The sequence below is a fragment of the Oncorhynchus clarkii genome, chromosome 15 (genome assembly GCF_045791955.1).
Source record: "Oncorhynchus clarkii lewisi isolate Uvic-CL-2024 chromosome 15, UVic_Ocla_1.0, whole genome shotgun sequence".
Taxonomy (NCBI): Eukaryota; Metazoa; Chordata; class Actinopteri; order Salmoniformes; family Salmonidae; genus Oncorhynchus; species Oncorhynchus clarkii.
Genome location: NC_092161.1, coordinates 5412866 through 5431345, shown reverse-complemented (window position 1 = coordinate 5431345; position 18480 = coordinate 5412866). Strand labels below are relative to the sequence as shown.

The 18480-nt window shown below is 43.2% G+C and overlaps 1 protein-coding gene across 2 annotated transcripts in view; it reads right to left on the bottom strand.

Moving 5' to 3' along the window:
* Positions 1-7913: 7913 nt before the first annotated feature.
* LOC139366874 (junctophilin-1-like) overlaps positions 7914-18480 on the bottom strand; it is a 109129-nt gene continuing 98562 nt past the window's right edge. For both annotated transcript variants that reach the window (XM_071104573.1, XM_071104574.1), the window contains 3 exons: positions 8662-9425; positions 8297-8393; positions 7914-8143 (listed from right to left, as the gene is read on the bottom strand). In XM_071104573.1, coding sequence (XP_070960674.1) covers positions 8313-8393; positions 8662-9425 — 845 coding nt within the window. In that variant the 3' untranslated portion in view covers positions 7914-8143; positions 8297-8312. The remainder of the gene's footprint in view (positions 8144-8296; positions 8394-8661; positions 9426-18480) is intronic.

Here is an 18480-nt window from a genome sequence, read left to right as displayed (position 1 = left end):
GTCAGCCCTGGGAACACAACTAACTAACTAACCTGGAGTCAGTCAGCCCTGGGAACACAACTAACTAACTAACCTGGAGTCAGTCAGCCCTGGGAACACAACTAACTAACCTGGAGTCAGTCAGCCCTGGGAACACAACTAACTAACTGACCTGGAGTCAGTCAGCCCTGGGAACACAACTAACTAACTAACCTGGAGTCAGTCAGCCCTGGGAACACAACTAACTAACCTGGAGTCAGTCAGCCCTGGGAACACAACTAACTAACCTGGAATCAGTCAGCCCTGGGAACACAACTAACTAACCTGGAGTCAGTCAGCCCTGGGAACACAACTAACTAACTAACCTGGAGTCAGTCAGCCCTGGGAACACAACTAACTAACCTGGAATCAGTCAGCCCTGGGAACACAACTAACTAACCTGGAGTCAGTCAGCCCTGGGAACACAACTAACTAACTAACCTGGAGTCAGTCAGCCCTGGGAACACAACTAACTAACCTGGAGTCAGTCAGCCCTGGGAACACAACTAACTAACCTGGAGTCAGTCAGCCCTGGGAACACAACTAACTAACCTGGAATCAGTCAGCCCTGGGAACAAAACTAACTAACTAACCTGGAGTCAGTCAGCCCTGGGAACACAACTAACTAACCTGGAGTCAGTCAGCCCTGGGAACACAACTAACTAACTAACCTGGAGTCAGTCAGCCCTGGGAACACAACTAACTAACTAACCTGGAGTCAGTCAGCCCTGGGAACACAACTAACTAACTAACCTGGAGTCAGTCAGCCCTGGGAACACAACTAACTAACCTGGAGTCAGTCAGCCCTGGGAACACAACTAACTAACTGACCTGGAGTCAGTCAGCCCTGGGAACACAACTAACTAACTAACCTGGAGTCAGTCAGCCCTGGGAACACAACTAACTAACCTGGAGTCAGTCAGCCCTGGGAACACAACTAACTAACCTGGAATCAGTCAGCCCTGGGAACACAACTAACTAACCTGGAGACAGTCAGCCCTGGGAACACAACTAACTAACTAACCTGGAGTCAGTCAGCCCTGGGAACACAACTAACTAACTGACCTGGAGTCAGTCAGCCCTGGGAACACAACTAACTAACCTGGAGTCAGTCAGCCCTGGGAACACAACTAACTAACTGACCTGGATTCAGTCAGCCCTGGGAACACAACTAACTAACTAACCTGGAGTCAGTCAGCCCTGGGAACACAACTAACTAACCTGGAGTCAGTCAGCCCTGGGAACACAACTAACTAACCTGGAGTCAGTCAGCCCTGGGAACACAACTAACTAACTAACCTGGAGTCAGTCAGCCCTGGGAACACAACTAACTAACCTGGAGTCAGTCAGCCCTGGGAACACAACTAACTAACTAACCTGGAGTCAGTCAGCCCTGGGAACACAACTAACTAACCTGCAGTCAGTCAGCCCTGGTAACACAACTAACTAACTAACCTGGAGTCAGTCAGCCCTGGGAACACAACTAACTAACTGAACTGGAGTCAGTCAGCCCTGGGAACACAACTAACTAACATGGAATCAGTCAGCCCTGGGAACACAACTAACTAACCTGGAGTCAGTCAGCCCTGGGAACACAACTAACTAACTAACCTGGTGTCAGTCAGCCCTGGGAACACAACTAACTAACCTGCAGTCAGTCAGCCCTGGGAACACAACTAACTAACCTGGAGTCAGTCAGCCCTGGGAACACAACTAACTAACTGACCTGGAGTCAGTCAGCCCTGGGAACACAACTAACTAACTAACCTGGAGTCAGTCAGCCCTGGGAACACAACTAACTAACCTGGAGTCAGTCAGCCCTGGGAACACAACTAACTAACCTGGAGTCAGTCAGCCCTGGGAACACAACTAACTAACCTGGAGTCAGTCAGCCCTGGGAACACAACTAACTAACTAACCTGGAGTCAGTCAGCCCTGGGAACACAACTAACTAACCTGGAGTCAGTCAGCCCTGGGAACACAACTAACTAACTAACCTGGAGTCAGTCAGCCCTGGGAACACAACTAACTAACTAACCTGGAGTCAGTCAGCCCTGGGAACACAACTAACTAACTAACCTGGAGTCAGTCAGCCCTGGGAACACAACTAACTAACTAACCTGGAGTCAGTCAGCCCTGTATGTCTGCACCAGCCTGCCTGGACGAGCTGCGTTCGTCCCAAATGGCACACTATTCCCTTCATAGCGCATTACTTTGGACCAGCACCCTATGTTACTAGTGCAGGGTAAAGGGAATAGGTGCCACTTGGAACAAAGCCACTGGTTTTACCCTGTGGGACCATCGTAGATAGGACAGGACAGGGGGGAAGAGAAGGGGGGGCCATAGTTCAAGGGGTGGCTAAGTAACACAAAGGTTCAAGCCCCAGCAGTCAAGTTAGGGGTCAGGGGTTGTGGGTTAGAGGTCGGGGTCGAGCTCCTTTGAAGTATACATTCTAATGCCTCCTATGTCTAATCCAAGACACATTCTAATGCCTCCTATGTCCCATCCAAGACACATTCTAATGCCTCCGATGTCTAATCCAAGACACATTCTAATGCCTCCTATGTCTAATCAAAGACACATTCTAATGCCTCCGATGTCTAATCAAAGACACATTCTAATGCCTCCTATGTCTAATCAAAGACACATTCTAATGCCTCCGATGTCTAATCCAAGACACATTCTAATGCCTCCGATGTCTAATCCAAGACACATTCTAATGCCTCCGATGTCTAATCCAAGACACATTCTAATGCCTCCGATGTCTAATCCAAGACACATTCTAATGCCTCCGATGTCTAATCAAAGACACATTCTAATGCCTCCTATGTCTAATCAAAGACACATTCTAATGCCTCCTATGTCTAATCCAAGACACATTCTAATGCCTCGTATGTCTAATCCAAGACACATTCTAATGCCTCCGATGTCTAATCAAAGACACATTCTAATGCCTCCTATGTCTAATCAAAGACACATTCTAATGCCTCCTATGTCCCATCCAAGACACATTCTAATGCCTCCGATGTCTAATCCAAGACACATTCTAATGCCTCCGATGTCTAATCCAAGACACATTCTAATGCCTCCGATGTCTAATCCAAGACACATTCTAATGCCTCCGATGTCTAATCCAAGACACATTCTAATGCCTCCGATGTCTAATCCAAGACACGTTATAATGTACAGGAGTAAGGAAGAGACAAAGACACAATCAAATAGAGATGGGACAGTGCACAAGGCATAACTTCTTTATTGTTACACACAGAAATACATCTCCAAAAGACTGCACAAATCGGTGAGGGTGACACCATACTTTGAGATACCAAAAACGTCTCACACATTTCCTCATCGTTTGGTAAAAACAGTCAAAACAAGTACCATCTGGTCTTGTCCCCTGCCCCGCCCCTCCCCATAAATGATCAGGCTGGTTTCATAGAGTAGACGTAACATAGTAAACGAAAACCTGGGAAACTCAAATGAGTATGCTACGCTACGCTCGGTATGGTTCCATAAGACAGACGGTTACTTAAGGCAAAAATGAAAGTTGGTTGGGGTGGATGGTTAGGCTTATAACGTCACCGTCTAGTTCGATTCTCATCACAGACAACTTTAGCATTTTAGCTCATTTGCAACTACTTAGCATGTTAGCTAACCCTTCTTCTAACCCTAACCTTATACCTTTAATGGAACTCCTAATCGTAACATTAACCCTAACCTTAACCCCTAACCACTAGCATAGCTAATATTAGCCACCTAGCTAACGTTAGCATTAGCCACTTTGCCAACTATCTAAAGTTAGCCACAGCAAATTAGAATTCGTAACGCATCATAAGAATTGGAGTTCGTAACATATCATATGAAATGGATGATGGACATTCACAAATGAATAAATACCATACCAAACGTAATATATCGTACTAATTGGAGCGTCCCGGATTTTCATTTACTGTGTTACGTCTACCCCCTGAGTCCAGGCTGAAATGATACATAAATTACAGCCAATTACAGATAAAGATTTTAGTACTGTCAAATGTTACTGTATGTGCATTACAATACCCGTTACAAACATGTTATAGCCGTTGTCAAAATACAGGTGTGCAAATCGTTAGAAAAATACCAACTCATACCAGTTTCTGGATTATGCTCTGTAAAAATCCTTACAAATACTATATCTTATCTATATATAAAGGTTTACAACATGCGATGTTGCTTTATTATTATTTTTTTTAAATATATATATTTTTAAACATCCCATTATGTTCTGCCACTTTTAACCCCTCATAGATTACAGCTCTCATCCTGCTCTGTGAAAACAGAGGACAAAAATAAAGAAAGAAGCCATCTTCAATGAGAAGGGTTGTTATGTTGTCAGGTGTAACAAACTTCAGGACATCGATGTGGTTCCTACAGTTCTGAGAACGAGACAGATTCAACACAATGCAAAGTTGTCTTGAGATTTCTTGTATTTGTTTTTCAAATGGTTAGACATTTTTCTTTATTTTTCTTTGCCGTAAATGTGATTCTATTGTGATGGACTGCACATGAACTCCGTAGGACCAATCAGAATGAACACTGTAGAACCAATCAGAATGAACACTGTAGGACCAATCAGCATGAACACTGTAGAACCAATCAGAATGAACACTGTAGGACCAATCAGCATGAACACTGTAGGACCAATCAGAATGAACACTGTAGGACCAATCAGAAGGAACACTGTAGGACCAATCAGAATGAACACTGTAGGACCAATCAGAAGGAACACTGTAGGACCAATCAGAATGAACACTGTAGGACCAATCAGAAGGAGCACTGTAGGACCAATCAGAATGAACACTGCAGGACCAATCAGAATTAACACTGTAGGACCAATCAGCATAAACACTGTAGGACTAATCAGCATGAACACTGTAGGACCAATCAGAATGAACACTGTAGGACCAATCAGCATGAACACTGTAGGACCAATCAGAATGAACACTGTAGGACCAATCAGCATGAACACTGTAGGACCAATCAGAATCTACAGATCAGTCAATGTCTGAAGAAGCGTGCAGTCTCCCAAAGTACAGAGATTTATACTGTGTTTCTTCAACAGACCATGCAAACTAGTAGTATCCTATAAACTAAGTTGCAATAAACACAATCTTGCCACTTTTCAAGCCCTTTTTCACAAGGACCAAAAAACCTTAAACAAATACATATCTACACTGAGTGGCCAAAACATTAAGAACACCTTCTCTCTCCATGACTCAGGTGAAAGCTACGATCCCTTATTGATGTCAACTGTTAAATCCACTTCAAATCAGTGTAGATGAAGGAGAGGAGACAGGTTGAAGAAGGAATTTTAAGCCTTGAGACAATTGAGACATGGATTGTGCATGTGTGCCATTCAGAGGGTGAATGGGCAAGACAACATATTTAAGTGCCTTTGAACAGAGTATTTAAGTGCCTTTGAACAGGGTTTGGTAGTAGGTGCCAGGTGCTGGTTTGTGTCAAGAACTGCAATGCAGCTGGGTTTTTCACGCTCAACAGTTTCCCCGTGTGCATCAAGAATGGTCCACCACCCAAAGGACATTCAGCCAACTTGACACAACTATGGGAAGCAATGGAGTCAACATGAGCCAGCATCCCTGTGGAACGCTTTAGACACCCTACGAATCGAGGCTGTTCTGAGGGGAAAAAGGGGGCGCAACTCAATATTAGGATGCGTTTCTTAATGTTTTGTGCACTCAGTATATTTATCAATCATATGATGAACACATAAATAACAATGATTTGAAGTGGATAACAGAAACTGTTAAATATATATGTATTCCATTTGTTTATATATATATATATATTTTTTTTAAAAATAAAAACTAAATCATGCTTTACCTGCAACAAAGACTACTACTGGTTAAAATGTAGTGTCACATGTATAGCTCCCCTCCCTTTGATTGCAACAGTCCGATGACTTCCTACACAAAACAATTAAGACACAGACTTCATCTCTTATCGACCGTCTATTTCACCCCCCCCCCCCCCCCCTCCTCCCCTCATTATCTTCTTCTTCTGAGGTAAAGAAAAAGGTTGAAGTGTTCAAGACTTTTTAAAAAGGCATCACTCCTAAACCACATAACCACAGGTATCACATATTATCACCCCCCCCCCCCTTCCCCTGAATTCAACCCGAATACATTCAATACCAAGTTTCTTCTGAGATTCAATACAATCAAATTCTAGAATCAAATCAAATCTTTTTTTTTGTTTTTTTTTTTGAGAATCAATTCAAGGACGCTTATTTTCCAGTCTCACTGACATGCAAGCAGAGACTCACAATAACAATAGGTGTTTTTTAATTTGACTAAACCAACTGATTTTCCTCCTCTTCACAGCTTAGTGGTTTTCACATCGGAAGCAAAGAAGATAATTAAAGTAACTTGTCAACGAAATCCCATGCACAATTGTGTAATAATAATAATAATAATAATAATTTAATCCTTTGATTTAATAAATGACATAATTTATAAGACATCTTTCAGTCACATAGAGCAAGCTTCGACTTGCTACACAGTGTGGCTTCGTTCCTCAAATCCTACTGTCAATCTGCCTGCCCCCCATCTAGTCAAATTAAGCTTGTCTTTCCTGTTGTATGATACAATAAAATAAACATGTTTTAAAACAGTTAAAATGCTCAATAGACTAGACCCTTTGTTGGCAAAATATATATTCTTTCTTTAAAAAAATAAATCATATTGCACTTTTAATAAAATTTGGACAGAATTCTTTCATTATGATGAAATAAAATCATTATGATTAGTCCAAAATAAAAAGGGCTCCTCGTATTAATTTTCCTTCCTTTCAACTACAAGTCTATAACTGCAGGTAACCAACATAAACAAACAAAAAACTAAAGCTACAACAACAAAAATGCACAGGGAAGGTGAAGGGTGAAGGTGGGAGGAGCTAAAGGAAGCTGTGATGAATGGTTATTTGTTAACAGAGTAAGACTGCCGTGTGACCGCGCTAGCACTGACAGCTAACGTTCGGTGCATCCGCTTTCCTGCAGCAAGGGGTGGTTGGAACCTCAGAACACTGGAACCTCAGAACACTGGAACCTCAGAACTCTGGAACCTCAGAACACTGGGACCTCAGAACACTGGGACCTCAGAACTCTGGAACCTCAGAACACTGGGACCTCAGAACACTGGAACCTCAGAACACTGGAACCTCAGAACACTGGAACCTCAGAACACTGGGACCTCAGAACTCAGAATGTGGGAACGTTGGAACGCGCAGCTCTCAGTCCTCTGGCCTTGCCGTGCTTACATCTCCCCATGAAGACGTCAGAGGGTAAAATAGTAAGGCAGCTGTTAGCTCCTGTCATCTATAAGTGCATCCCCACATTGGCCCAGTTAAAGTTAGTCAGTCAGTCCCTCTGTGTTCCTGCCAGGACAGGACAGAAGGACAGGACAAGCATTTTGCTACACCAGCAATAACATCTGCTAATATGTGTAAGTGACCAATAAAATGTGATTTGATTTTAATAGAAGGAGTGGCCTTGCACGAGCAGAGAGCTCACTGCTTGGAACAGCAGACATGTGTATTTCAATTACTTCATATTTTCTCGTGTGTGTATGTGTGTGTGGTGTGTGTGTGTGTGTGTGTGTGTGTGTGTGTGGTGTGTGGTGTGTGTGTGTGTGGTGTGTGTGTGGTGTGTGTGTGTGTGTGTGTGTGTGTGTGTGTGTGTGTGGTGTGTGGTGTGTGGTGTGTGTGTGTGTGTGTGTGTGTGGTGTGTGTGTGTGTGTGTGGTGTGTGGTGTGTGGTGTGTGTGTGTGTTGTGTGTTGACTTTTTCTGTTTTCTGTATTCTGTATTCTGTATTCTGTATTTCTGTATTGTTTTTCCTATCTCCCTCAGACATATCATTTTGTTCTTTAACAGAACCCAGAGGAGAGTATTATGATCAGGCAGGTCTGTGGACGGCCCTGGACAGCCTGCAGGTCCTTCTCTCCTGCCTCTCATGTTTCTCTCCTGTGTCACAAAGCTGATTTCCATGCTCCTGTGGCCGCTTCCGATTCTGACTGACACCATTTTGATTTTTAAAAGGCTGGAGACGCTGCACCAGTTGCCACGGCATCACTGAGGGGTCAAACACAGTTCAGGTGGGGTTTAATTGATTAGTTCTGAACTGATTGGATAAAATGACACACAGGAGGTCAACATCATGGCCTGCTCTTTAGGAACATAACAAACATGTCGTGTGGCTGCTTTTATTTTGCAAGAAGAGGTTACCTGAGACACAGGACCATCATGTCAGGAAGTGGACAAATATGATGGCTAGGCCGATATTCAACAGCATCACCATAGCAACCAGGATAGAGTTAGGAGCCTGCAAGGCAACACCAAGAAGAGTTAGTATCAAGGTCCCCCATGTCCAAAGGTACAACTGATCCTAGATCAGCACTCCTACCATGTTGTGTTACTAATTGTGAATTAAAAAGGTACAACTGATCCTAGATCAGCACTCCTACCATGTTGTGTTACTAATTGTGCATTAAAAAGGTACAACTGATCCTAGATCAGCACTCCTACCATGTCGTGTTACTAATTGTGAATTAAAAAGGTACAACTGATCCTAGATCAGCACTCCTACTTACATTCTCTTCACCCTGCCCGTCAGCCATCTCCATACTGGCCTTCTTGGTCTCTGCCAGGCTCTTTGGTTTCAGCGAATCCTGCTTCCTGAGTTTGCTCTGCTCACCTGTGGGCGTCGGCTTGAGGGTGAAATTCCGGAAGGACTTGGGGGGTGGCGGGGCCATCCGTGCCAGGGTCAGTTGACTGGGCTCCTCGTCCTCCTCAGGCTCAGGTTCCGGGGGCAGGGGTCCCCTGGAGGGGGCTTTGACGTAGTAGCTATGGTACTGGGAGTGGAGTTGTCCCATTTCATTAACAGGACCCACCACCTGCAAAGCAGCAGCCTGGGGAGGTGGTACGTTGGTGGGGCCGGGCTCCGGGGCCTTGGGGGATTTGGCTGAAGCCTGGTGTATTACATGGGAAGAGGGAGCAGCAGCTGTGGGCGGCTCGGCAGCGATGGACACCCTCTCCTCTTTACTCAACTTCCTGCTCAGCCGCTCCTCCTTGCTGCTCTTACGGACTGGCTTCTCCTCTTTGCTGACCTTGCGACTGTGTGATGATTCGTCCTTGCTGATCTTGCGGGAGGCGGAGGTGGAGATGCTGTTGCTGTGCGGTCTCTTCTTGCTGTGGGGGGATGGGGGAGGGGTGGGCCCGGGGGTCTGGGCGGTGCTGGGAGGGGTGGGCCCGGGGGTCTGGGCAGGGCTGGTGGGGCTGTCTTTCTCCTTCTCTTCGGGAGGATCCTTGGGGATCTCCACTGGATCCATGAACGCCTGCTTGATATAGTCAGGACCTATAGGGGAGACAGACAGAGACACAACTCATGTTTATGCAATTAACACACTCTTACATGTATAATGTCCCATGTAATATGTAATATGTCATGTGTAATCAACATGTGTACAGTACACGTACACAATGAATTCTCTATTTTAGGGTGGCTGCAGTAACAGGGATTGCTTCTCAAGTAGCACACATTAGCCATTAATCTGTGTATGGGTAGTGAAAAACACACACACACACACACACACACACACACACACACACACACACACACACACACACACACACACACACACACACACACACACACACACACACACACACACCCTTCCCCCATACACAAATATCCCATTAAAGAGAAGCTCTCTACCGGCCAACGATGACATGAGAGATTATAAATCTATCCCAGAGTGCCAGATCATGTGATCTGTGACCCAGATTGGGTGAACAGAACAGAGCACAGCTATCGGTTATCCACTGCTCCTGTCTAGAACCCAGATTAGGAGAATAGAACAGAACATAGCACGACTATCTGCTATCCACTGCTCCTGTCTAGATCCCAGATTAGGATAATAGAACAGAACCTTGCACAGCTATCTGCTATCCACTGCTCCTGTCTAGATCCCAGATTAGGATAATAGAACAGAACATTGCACAGCTATCTGCTATCCACTGCTCCTGTCTAGATGTCAGAGGCATGGCATGCATTTAGAGCAGCAGACCCAACAAAGAGTATTTGCTGTAACTTAATGCTGTAGATAGATAAAGTCAGGTCGAAATTTATTGGCAACCTTGATAACGATGAGCCAAAAAATAATATAAAATAAATAATGCAAGTATAATTTTTGGGGAAATTATATTATTGTATACTAATACAAGTCCAAATTATACCTCTGTTTTCAATACCTTTCAATACCTTGCCTTGTGAGGATAACTGCACTGAGCCTTTTTCAAAAAATTGTCTGAGATTGGATAACACATCGGGAGGGATCTGGAGACCATTCCTTCATACAGAATCTTCCCCGATCTTTGAAATCCTTCACCTGAATTTATGGACTGCCCTCTTCAATTCAAAACCACAGGATTTCAATTGGGGTCCAAGTCCGGAGACTGAGAAGACCATTGCAAAATGTACATTTATTTATTGTAATTTCATTTATAATATATATATATATATTTTTAAACATTTTAAATTGTATTCATTGATTTATATTCACTTATATATATTTATATTTAAATATATATATATATATTTATTTATTTTTAATTTATTTTTATATATATTTTTATTATTTTTATGTTTGCTTGGGGTTATTGTCCTGCTGAAAGATCCACTTCAGCCCCTTTACTGGGTTCAAGGTCATGATGCCTTTGACCTTTAACCTTGGGCTCCCGAGTGGCGCAGCGGTCTAAGGCACTGCATCTCAGTGCAAGAGGTGTCACATTCCCCGGTTTGAATGCAGGCTGCATCACATCCGGCCGTGATTGGGAGTCCCATAGGGAAGCGCACAATTGTCATCTGGGTTTGGCTGGGGTAGGCCATCTTTGTAAATAAGAGTTTGTTCTTAATTGACTTGCCTAGTTAAATAAAGGGCCCCAGGACCAGTGGAACAAAATGTGCCCTGTTTCAAGAACCTAAGCATATTGCACTTCACAGGGGAGGAATGTTTGGGGATTTTATCAAAATGCTTTTTTTGTTAAAAAAAAAGACTTCTGGAACATCTGAACTTTTGTATACAATTTTTATTGTACTTTTATTTAAGCCATTTGAGAACTGAAAATGTGGTGCTACTGCTCTCAACAACATTGCAACCCTGAATTATTGACAAAGATCAGTGGGAAAAAGTTGTGGATGACTACTTTCTACACACGGTCAGTGTGAACCCGGAGTGACTTGACACAACGTAGAAAACAAGCTCTAGCTACAAACAAACCAAACAGAAAAGACACGCTGCCGTGAAGCATTCATCCATGGTTATGGGTAAGAGTCTAGCTACATTGTCAGATATTATACATTTCAAATTTAATCAGAAAGTCGCATTCATTGCAAGCTAAAGCATACTCTTAGCTAGCAAGTGAATGTTAGCTTGCTGGCTCGCAACGCTAACGTTACGTGTATGATCTGTGTATTAATATTATTTGTATCTCAGAAAATCCATTTGCATTGCTAGTTATAGCTAGGTAGCTAACATTGAACCTAGTTTGTTAGCGTTAACTACCTGCAGATTCATACTACAGCATTTCATGCATGGTGGCTAGCTATGACAATCCGTTTGCACTGTAGCTATGAGTTGGGATTATGGTTCATTGTTTAGCTAGCTAGCTAAATGTCTAAACAACATTTTTCAATTCGCCAGATGATTACATGACCCATAAGTTTAGCATGGTGTGTCTGGGGTGATTTCAGCCATCTATTGTATTTCATGAACATGTGTGCATGTCTAGACAATAGTGGTCCATCCACTTATCTAGATGTGGCTGGGGTGGTTAAAGAATTTATTTCATTGACAACATCAATTTAGACAAGTGTGTCTGGGTAAGCATGATCTAATAGTTATAAAATATTTATACAATATTTTATCTGGACACTTTCAATTTTTGATATTGCAACTATTTACATATTCAAGTAACCGTTTCACTGTACAGTTTACACCTTGTGCATGTGACAAATAAAAATAAGATTTTATTTGATATAGCGTGTGTTTACCAGAGACGTTAATGTGAAAAACAACATGGCCAAGGACTAGATATATGTGTATATTTACTTGGAGTTTTTCCTTATTGTAGGCTACTACTTTCACCACTTTTAGTCTTGAAATCTTTGGTTGTTTACTACACTACCGTGCTCACTCTGTTTAGCACATGGCCTCACATGTGAATCCTTAATGAGATGGGTGGGGCTAAGGCTTAAGAGGCTGTGAACGATGCTGAATGGGTGTAGCTCTCCAGTAGGTACCAAATCATTCAAGGGCCATTTTCTCAAAAGTGAGGTTACAAGTTGATCAACTTTCAAAGCAGAATTAGTTTCCCATTGTTCCTCAACTGTAATGTACGATATACTATTTTCTAGAGTCTCTACTTTTATCCAATGTAAAAAAATAAAAAAAAAAACACAATTTCAAATTTTGCTACATAAGAACGAATCGAGGCGGTTAGTCACAAATAGCACCTTAACATCAATATTTGACAGTAGGTATGAAGTTATTTTCTGCTTCTGCTTATTTTGGAGCTAAACCCACCACCTCTTTGGCCAAAGACCTCTATTTCCACGTCATCTGACCAAACCACCGGTTCCAATCCAAGTGCCAATGCTGTTTTTTTTTTTATAGCAAAATCCAGGCGTTTTACATTTGTTGGATGACATGAAAATAGAGCTCTTTGGCCAAAGAGGTGGTGGGTTTAGCTCCAAAATAAGCAGAAGCAGAAAATAACCTCATACCTACTGTCAAATATTGATGTTAAGGTGCTATTTGTGACTAACCACCTCGAATCGTTCTTATGAGCAAAATTTGAAATTGTGTTTTATTTTTAGATTTTTTTTACATTGGATAAAAGTAGAGACTCTAGAAAATAGTATATCGTACATTACGAACACCAGTGGTGGGTTTGACGTGGAAATAAGGATCTATAAGAGCCCTATATAACTCTGTAGATAACGAGGGCATGAAATGAGGATCTATAAGAGTCCTATATCACTCTGTAGATAACGAGGGCATGAAATAAGGATCTATAAGAGCCCTATATCACTCTGTAGATAACGAGGGCATGAAATGAGGATCTATAAGAGCCCTATATCACTCTGTAGATAACGAGGGCATGAAATGAGGATCTATAAGAGCCCTATATCACTCTGTAGATAACGAGGGCATGAAATGAGGATCTATAAGAGCCCTATATCACTCTGTAAATAACGAGGGCATGAAATGAGGATCTATAAGAGCCCTATATCACTCTGTAGATAACGAGGGCATGAAATGAGGATCTATAAGAGCCCTATATCACTCTGTAGATAACAAGGTCATGAAATGAGGATCTATAAGACCCCTATATCACTCTGTAGATAACGAGGGCATGAAATGAGGATCTATAAGACCCCTATATCAGTCTGTAGATAACGAGGGCATGAAATGAGGATCTATAAGATCCTATATCACTCTGTAGATAACGAGGGCATGAAATGAGGATCTATAAGACCCCTATATCACTCTGTAGATAACGAGGGCATGAAATGAGGATCTATAAGACCCCTATATCAGTCTGTAGATAACGAGGGCATGAAATGAGGATCTATAAGATCCTATATCAATCTGTAGATAACGAGGGCATGAAATAAGGATCTATAAGACCCCTATATCAGTCTGTAGATAACGAGGGCATGAAATGAGGATCTATAAGAGCCCTATATCACTCTGTAGATAACGAGGGCATGAAATGAGGATCTATAAGACCCCTATATCAATCTGTAGATAACGAGGGCATGAAATAAGGATCTATAAGAGCCCTATATCACTCTGTAGATAACAAGGGCATGAAATGAGGATCTATAAGACCCCCATATCACTCTGTAGATAACGAGGGCATGAAATAAGGATCTATAAGAGCCCTATATCAATCTGTAGATAACGAGGGCATGAAATGAGGATCTATAAGACCCCTATATCACTCTGTAGATAACGAGGGCATGAAATGAGGATCTATAAGACCCCTATATCACTCTGTAGATAACGAGGGCATGAAATGAGGATCTATAAGACCCCTATATCAATCTGTAGATAACGAGGGCATGAAATAAGGATCTATAAGAGCCCTATATCACTCTGTAGATAACGAGGGCATGAAATGAGGATCTATAAGACCCCCATATCACTCTGTAGATAACGAGGGCATGAAATAAGGATCTATAAGAGCCCTATATCACTCTGTAGATAACGAGGGCATGAAATGAGGATCTATAAGAGCCCTATATCACTCTGTAGATAACGAGGGCATGAAATGAGGATCTATAAGACCCCTATATCACTCTGTAGATAACGAGGGCATGAAATGAGGATCTATAAGAGCCCTATACCACTCTGTAGATAACGAGGGCATGAAATGAGGATCTATAAGAGCCCTATATCACTCTGTAGATAACGAGGGCATGAAATAAGGATCTATAAGAGCCCTATATCACTCTGTAGATAACGAGGGCATGAAATAAGGATCTATAAGAGCCCTATATCACTCTGTAGATAACGAGGGCATGAAATGAGGATCTATAAGAGCCCTATATAACTCTGTAGATAACGAGGGCATGAAATGAGGATCTATAAGAGCCCTATATCACTCTGTAGATAACGAGGGCATGAAATAAGGATCTATAAGAGCCCTATATCACTCTGTAGATAACGAGGGCATGAAATAAGGATCTATAAGAGCCCTATATCACTCTGTAGATAACGAGGGCATGAAATGAGGATGTATAAGAGCCCTATATCACTCTGTAGATAACGAGGGCATGAACAGACCCTTCATGTTCTCATATGCTACGGAAACACAAAAAAGGTACACACTTCAGCTTTGCTTAATAGAGACTGTGGAATAATCCCCCGTTGTTACATCGCTGTGTTATGTATTCAACTAGTATTGGACAGATAACAGGGAAGGTGGCCCTGTGTTATGTATTCAACTAGTATTGGACAGATAACAGGGAAGGTGGCCCTGTGTTATGTATTCAACTAGTATTGGACAGATAACAGGGAAGGTGGCCCTGTGTTATGTATTGGACAGATAACAGGGAAGGTGGCCCTGTGTTATGTATTGGACAGATAACAGGGAAGGTGGCCCTGTGTTATGTATTGGACAGATAACAGGGAAGGTGGCCCTGTGTTATGTATTGGACAGATAACAGGGAAGGTGGCCCTGTGTTATGTATTGGACAGATAACAGGGAAGGTGGCCCTGTGTTATGTATTGGACAGCTAACAGGGAAGGTGGCCCTGTGTTATGTATTCAACTAGTATTGGACAGATAACAGGGAAGGAGGTCCTGTGTTATGTATTGGACAGATAACAGGGAAGGTGGCCCTGTGTTATGTATTGGACAGCTAACAGGGAAGGTGGCCCTGTGTTATGTATTCAACTAGTATTGGACAGATAACAGGGAAGGTGGCCCTGTGTTATGTATTCAACTAGTATTGGACAGATAACAGGGAAGGAGGTCCTGTGTTATGTATTGGACAGATAACAGGGAAGGTGGCCCTGTGTTATGTATTGGACAGCTAACAGGGAAGGTGGCCCTGTGTTATGTATTCAACTAGTATTGGACAGATAACAGGGAAGGTGGCCCTGTGTTATGTATTCAACTAGTATTGGACAGATAACAGGGAAGGTGGTCCTGTGTTATGTATTCAACTAGTATTGGACAGATAACAGGGAAGGTGGCCCTGTGTTATGTATTGGACAGATAACAGGGAAGGTGGCCCTGTGTTATGTATTCAACTAGTATTGGACAGCTAACAGGGAAGGTGGCCCTGTGTTATGTATTCAACTAGTATTGGACAGATAACAGGGAAGGTGGCCCTGTGTTATGTATTGGACAGATAACAGGGAAGGTGGCCCTGTGTTATGTATTCAACTAGTATTGGACAGATAACAGGGAAGGTGGCCCTGTGTTATGTATTGGACAGCTAACAGGGAAGGTGGCCCTGTGTTATGTATTCAACTAGTATTGGACAGATAACAGGGAAGGTGGCCCTGTGTTATGTATTCAACTAGTATTGGACAGCTAACAGGGAAGGTGGCCCTGTGTTATGTATTCAACTAGTATTGGACAGATAACAGGGAAGGTGGCCCTGTGTTATGTATTGGACAGATAACAGGGAAGGTGGTCCTGTGTTATGTATTCAACTAGTATTGGACAGCTAACAGGGAAGGTGGCCCTGTGTTATGTATTCAACTAGTATTGGACAGATAACAGGGAAGGTGGCCCTGTGTTATGTATTGGACAGCTAACAGGGAAGGTGGCCCTGTGTTATGTATTGGACAGATAACAGGGAAGGTGGCCCTGTGTTATGTATTGGACAGATAACAGGGAAGGTGGCCCTGTGTTATGTATTCAACTAGTATTGGACAGATAACAGGGAAGGTGGCCCTGTGTTATGTATTGGACAGCTAACAGGGAAGGTGGCCCTGTGTTATGTATTCAACTAGTATTGGACAGATAACAGGGAAGGTGGTCCTGTGTTATGTATTGGACAGCTAACAGGGAAGGTGGCCCTGTGTTATGTATTGGACAGATAACAGGGAAGGTGGCCCTGTGTTATGTATTCAACTAGTATTGGACAGATAACAGGGAAGGTGGCCCTGTGTTATGTATTCAACTAGTATTGGACAGATAACAGGGAAGGTGGCCCTGTGTTATGTATTCAACTAGTATTGGACAGATAACAGGGAAGGTGGCCCTGTGTTATGTATTGGACAGATAACAGGGAAGGTGGTCCTGTGTTATGTATTCAACTAGTATTGGACAGCTAACAGGGAAGGTGGCCCTGTGTTATGTATTCAACTAGTATTGGACAGATAACAGGGAAGGTGGTCCTGTGTTATGTATTGGACAGCTAACAGGGAAGGTGGCCCTGTGTTATGTATTGGACAGATAACAGGGAAGGTGGCCCTGTGTTATGTATTCAACTAGTATTGGACAGATAACAGGGAAGGTGGCCCTGTGTTATGTATTGGACAGCTAACAGGGAAGGTGGCCCTGTGTTATGTATTCAACTAGTATTGGACAGATAACAGGGAAGGTGGCCCTGTGTTATGTATTCAACTAGTATTGGACAGATAACAGGGAAGGTGGCCCTGTGTTATGTATTCAACTAGTATTGGACAGATAACAGGGAAGGTGGCCCTGTGTTATGTATTGGACAGATAACAGGGAAGGTGGTCCTGTGTTATGTATTCAACTAGTATTGGACAGCTAACAGGGAAGGTGGCCCTGTGTTATGTATTCAACTAGTATTGGACAGATAACAGGGAAGGTGGCCCTGTGTTATGTATTGGACAGCTAACAGGGAAGGTGGCCCTGTGTTATGTATTGGACAGATAACAGGGAAGGTGGCCCTGTGTTATGTATTGGACAGATAACAGGGAAGGTGGCCCTGTGTTAAGTATTCAACTAGTATTGGACAGATAACAGGGAAGGTGGCCCTGTGTTATGTATTGGACAGCTAACAGGGAAGGTGGCCCTGTGTTATGTATTCAACTAGTATTGGACAGATAACAGGGAAGGTGGCCCTGTGTTATGTATTGGACAGCTAACAGGGAAGGTGGCCCTGTGTTATGTATTCAACTAGTATTGGACAGATAACAGGGAAGGTGGTCCTGTGCTGCACTGCTGCCAGAAAGGGTTTGGGCCTCATGGTGCAGCTGCACTGCTGCCAGAAAGGGTTTGGGCCTCACGGTGCAGCTGCACTGCCAGAAAAGGTTTAAGCCTCACGGTGCAGCTGCACTGCCAGAGAGGGTTTGGGCCTCATGGTGCAGCTGCACTGCCAGAAAGGGTTTGGGCCTCACGGTGCAGCTGCACTGCCAGAAAGGGTTTGGGCCTCACGGTGCAGCTGCACTGCTGCCAGAAAGGGTTTGGGCCTCACGGTGCAAACGGTTCAGCACCTGTACTTCCATTACTGTACCTCAACGTTAACGACCATGACGCAGTGGTGAAGAGTCGACTCCAAAATAATTGATTCCTCGACTCCTAGCACATCGACTCCCGGGATATCGACTCCCATTTCTGAGTGTCAAGATTCGATTCAACTAGGAATCGACTCTTAGCACATCGACTCCCGGGATCAACTCCCATTTCTGAGTGTCAAGATTCGATTCAACTAGGAATCGACTCCTAGCACATCGACTCCCGGGATCGACTCCCATTTCTGAGTGTCAAGATTCGATTCCACTAGGAATCGACTCCTAAGATTCTGTATTTTTTTGGAATGGAGGAGACTGGTTAGTTGACATACTTCCGAGAACACAAACACTTGCATCTTTCATAGCGAGCTAGTGAGGGACGGAGCGAGAGGGGAGGAGCACA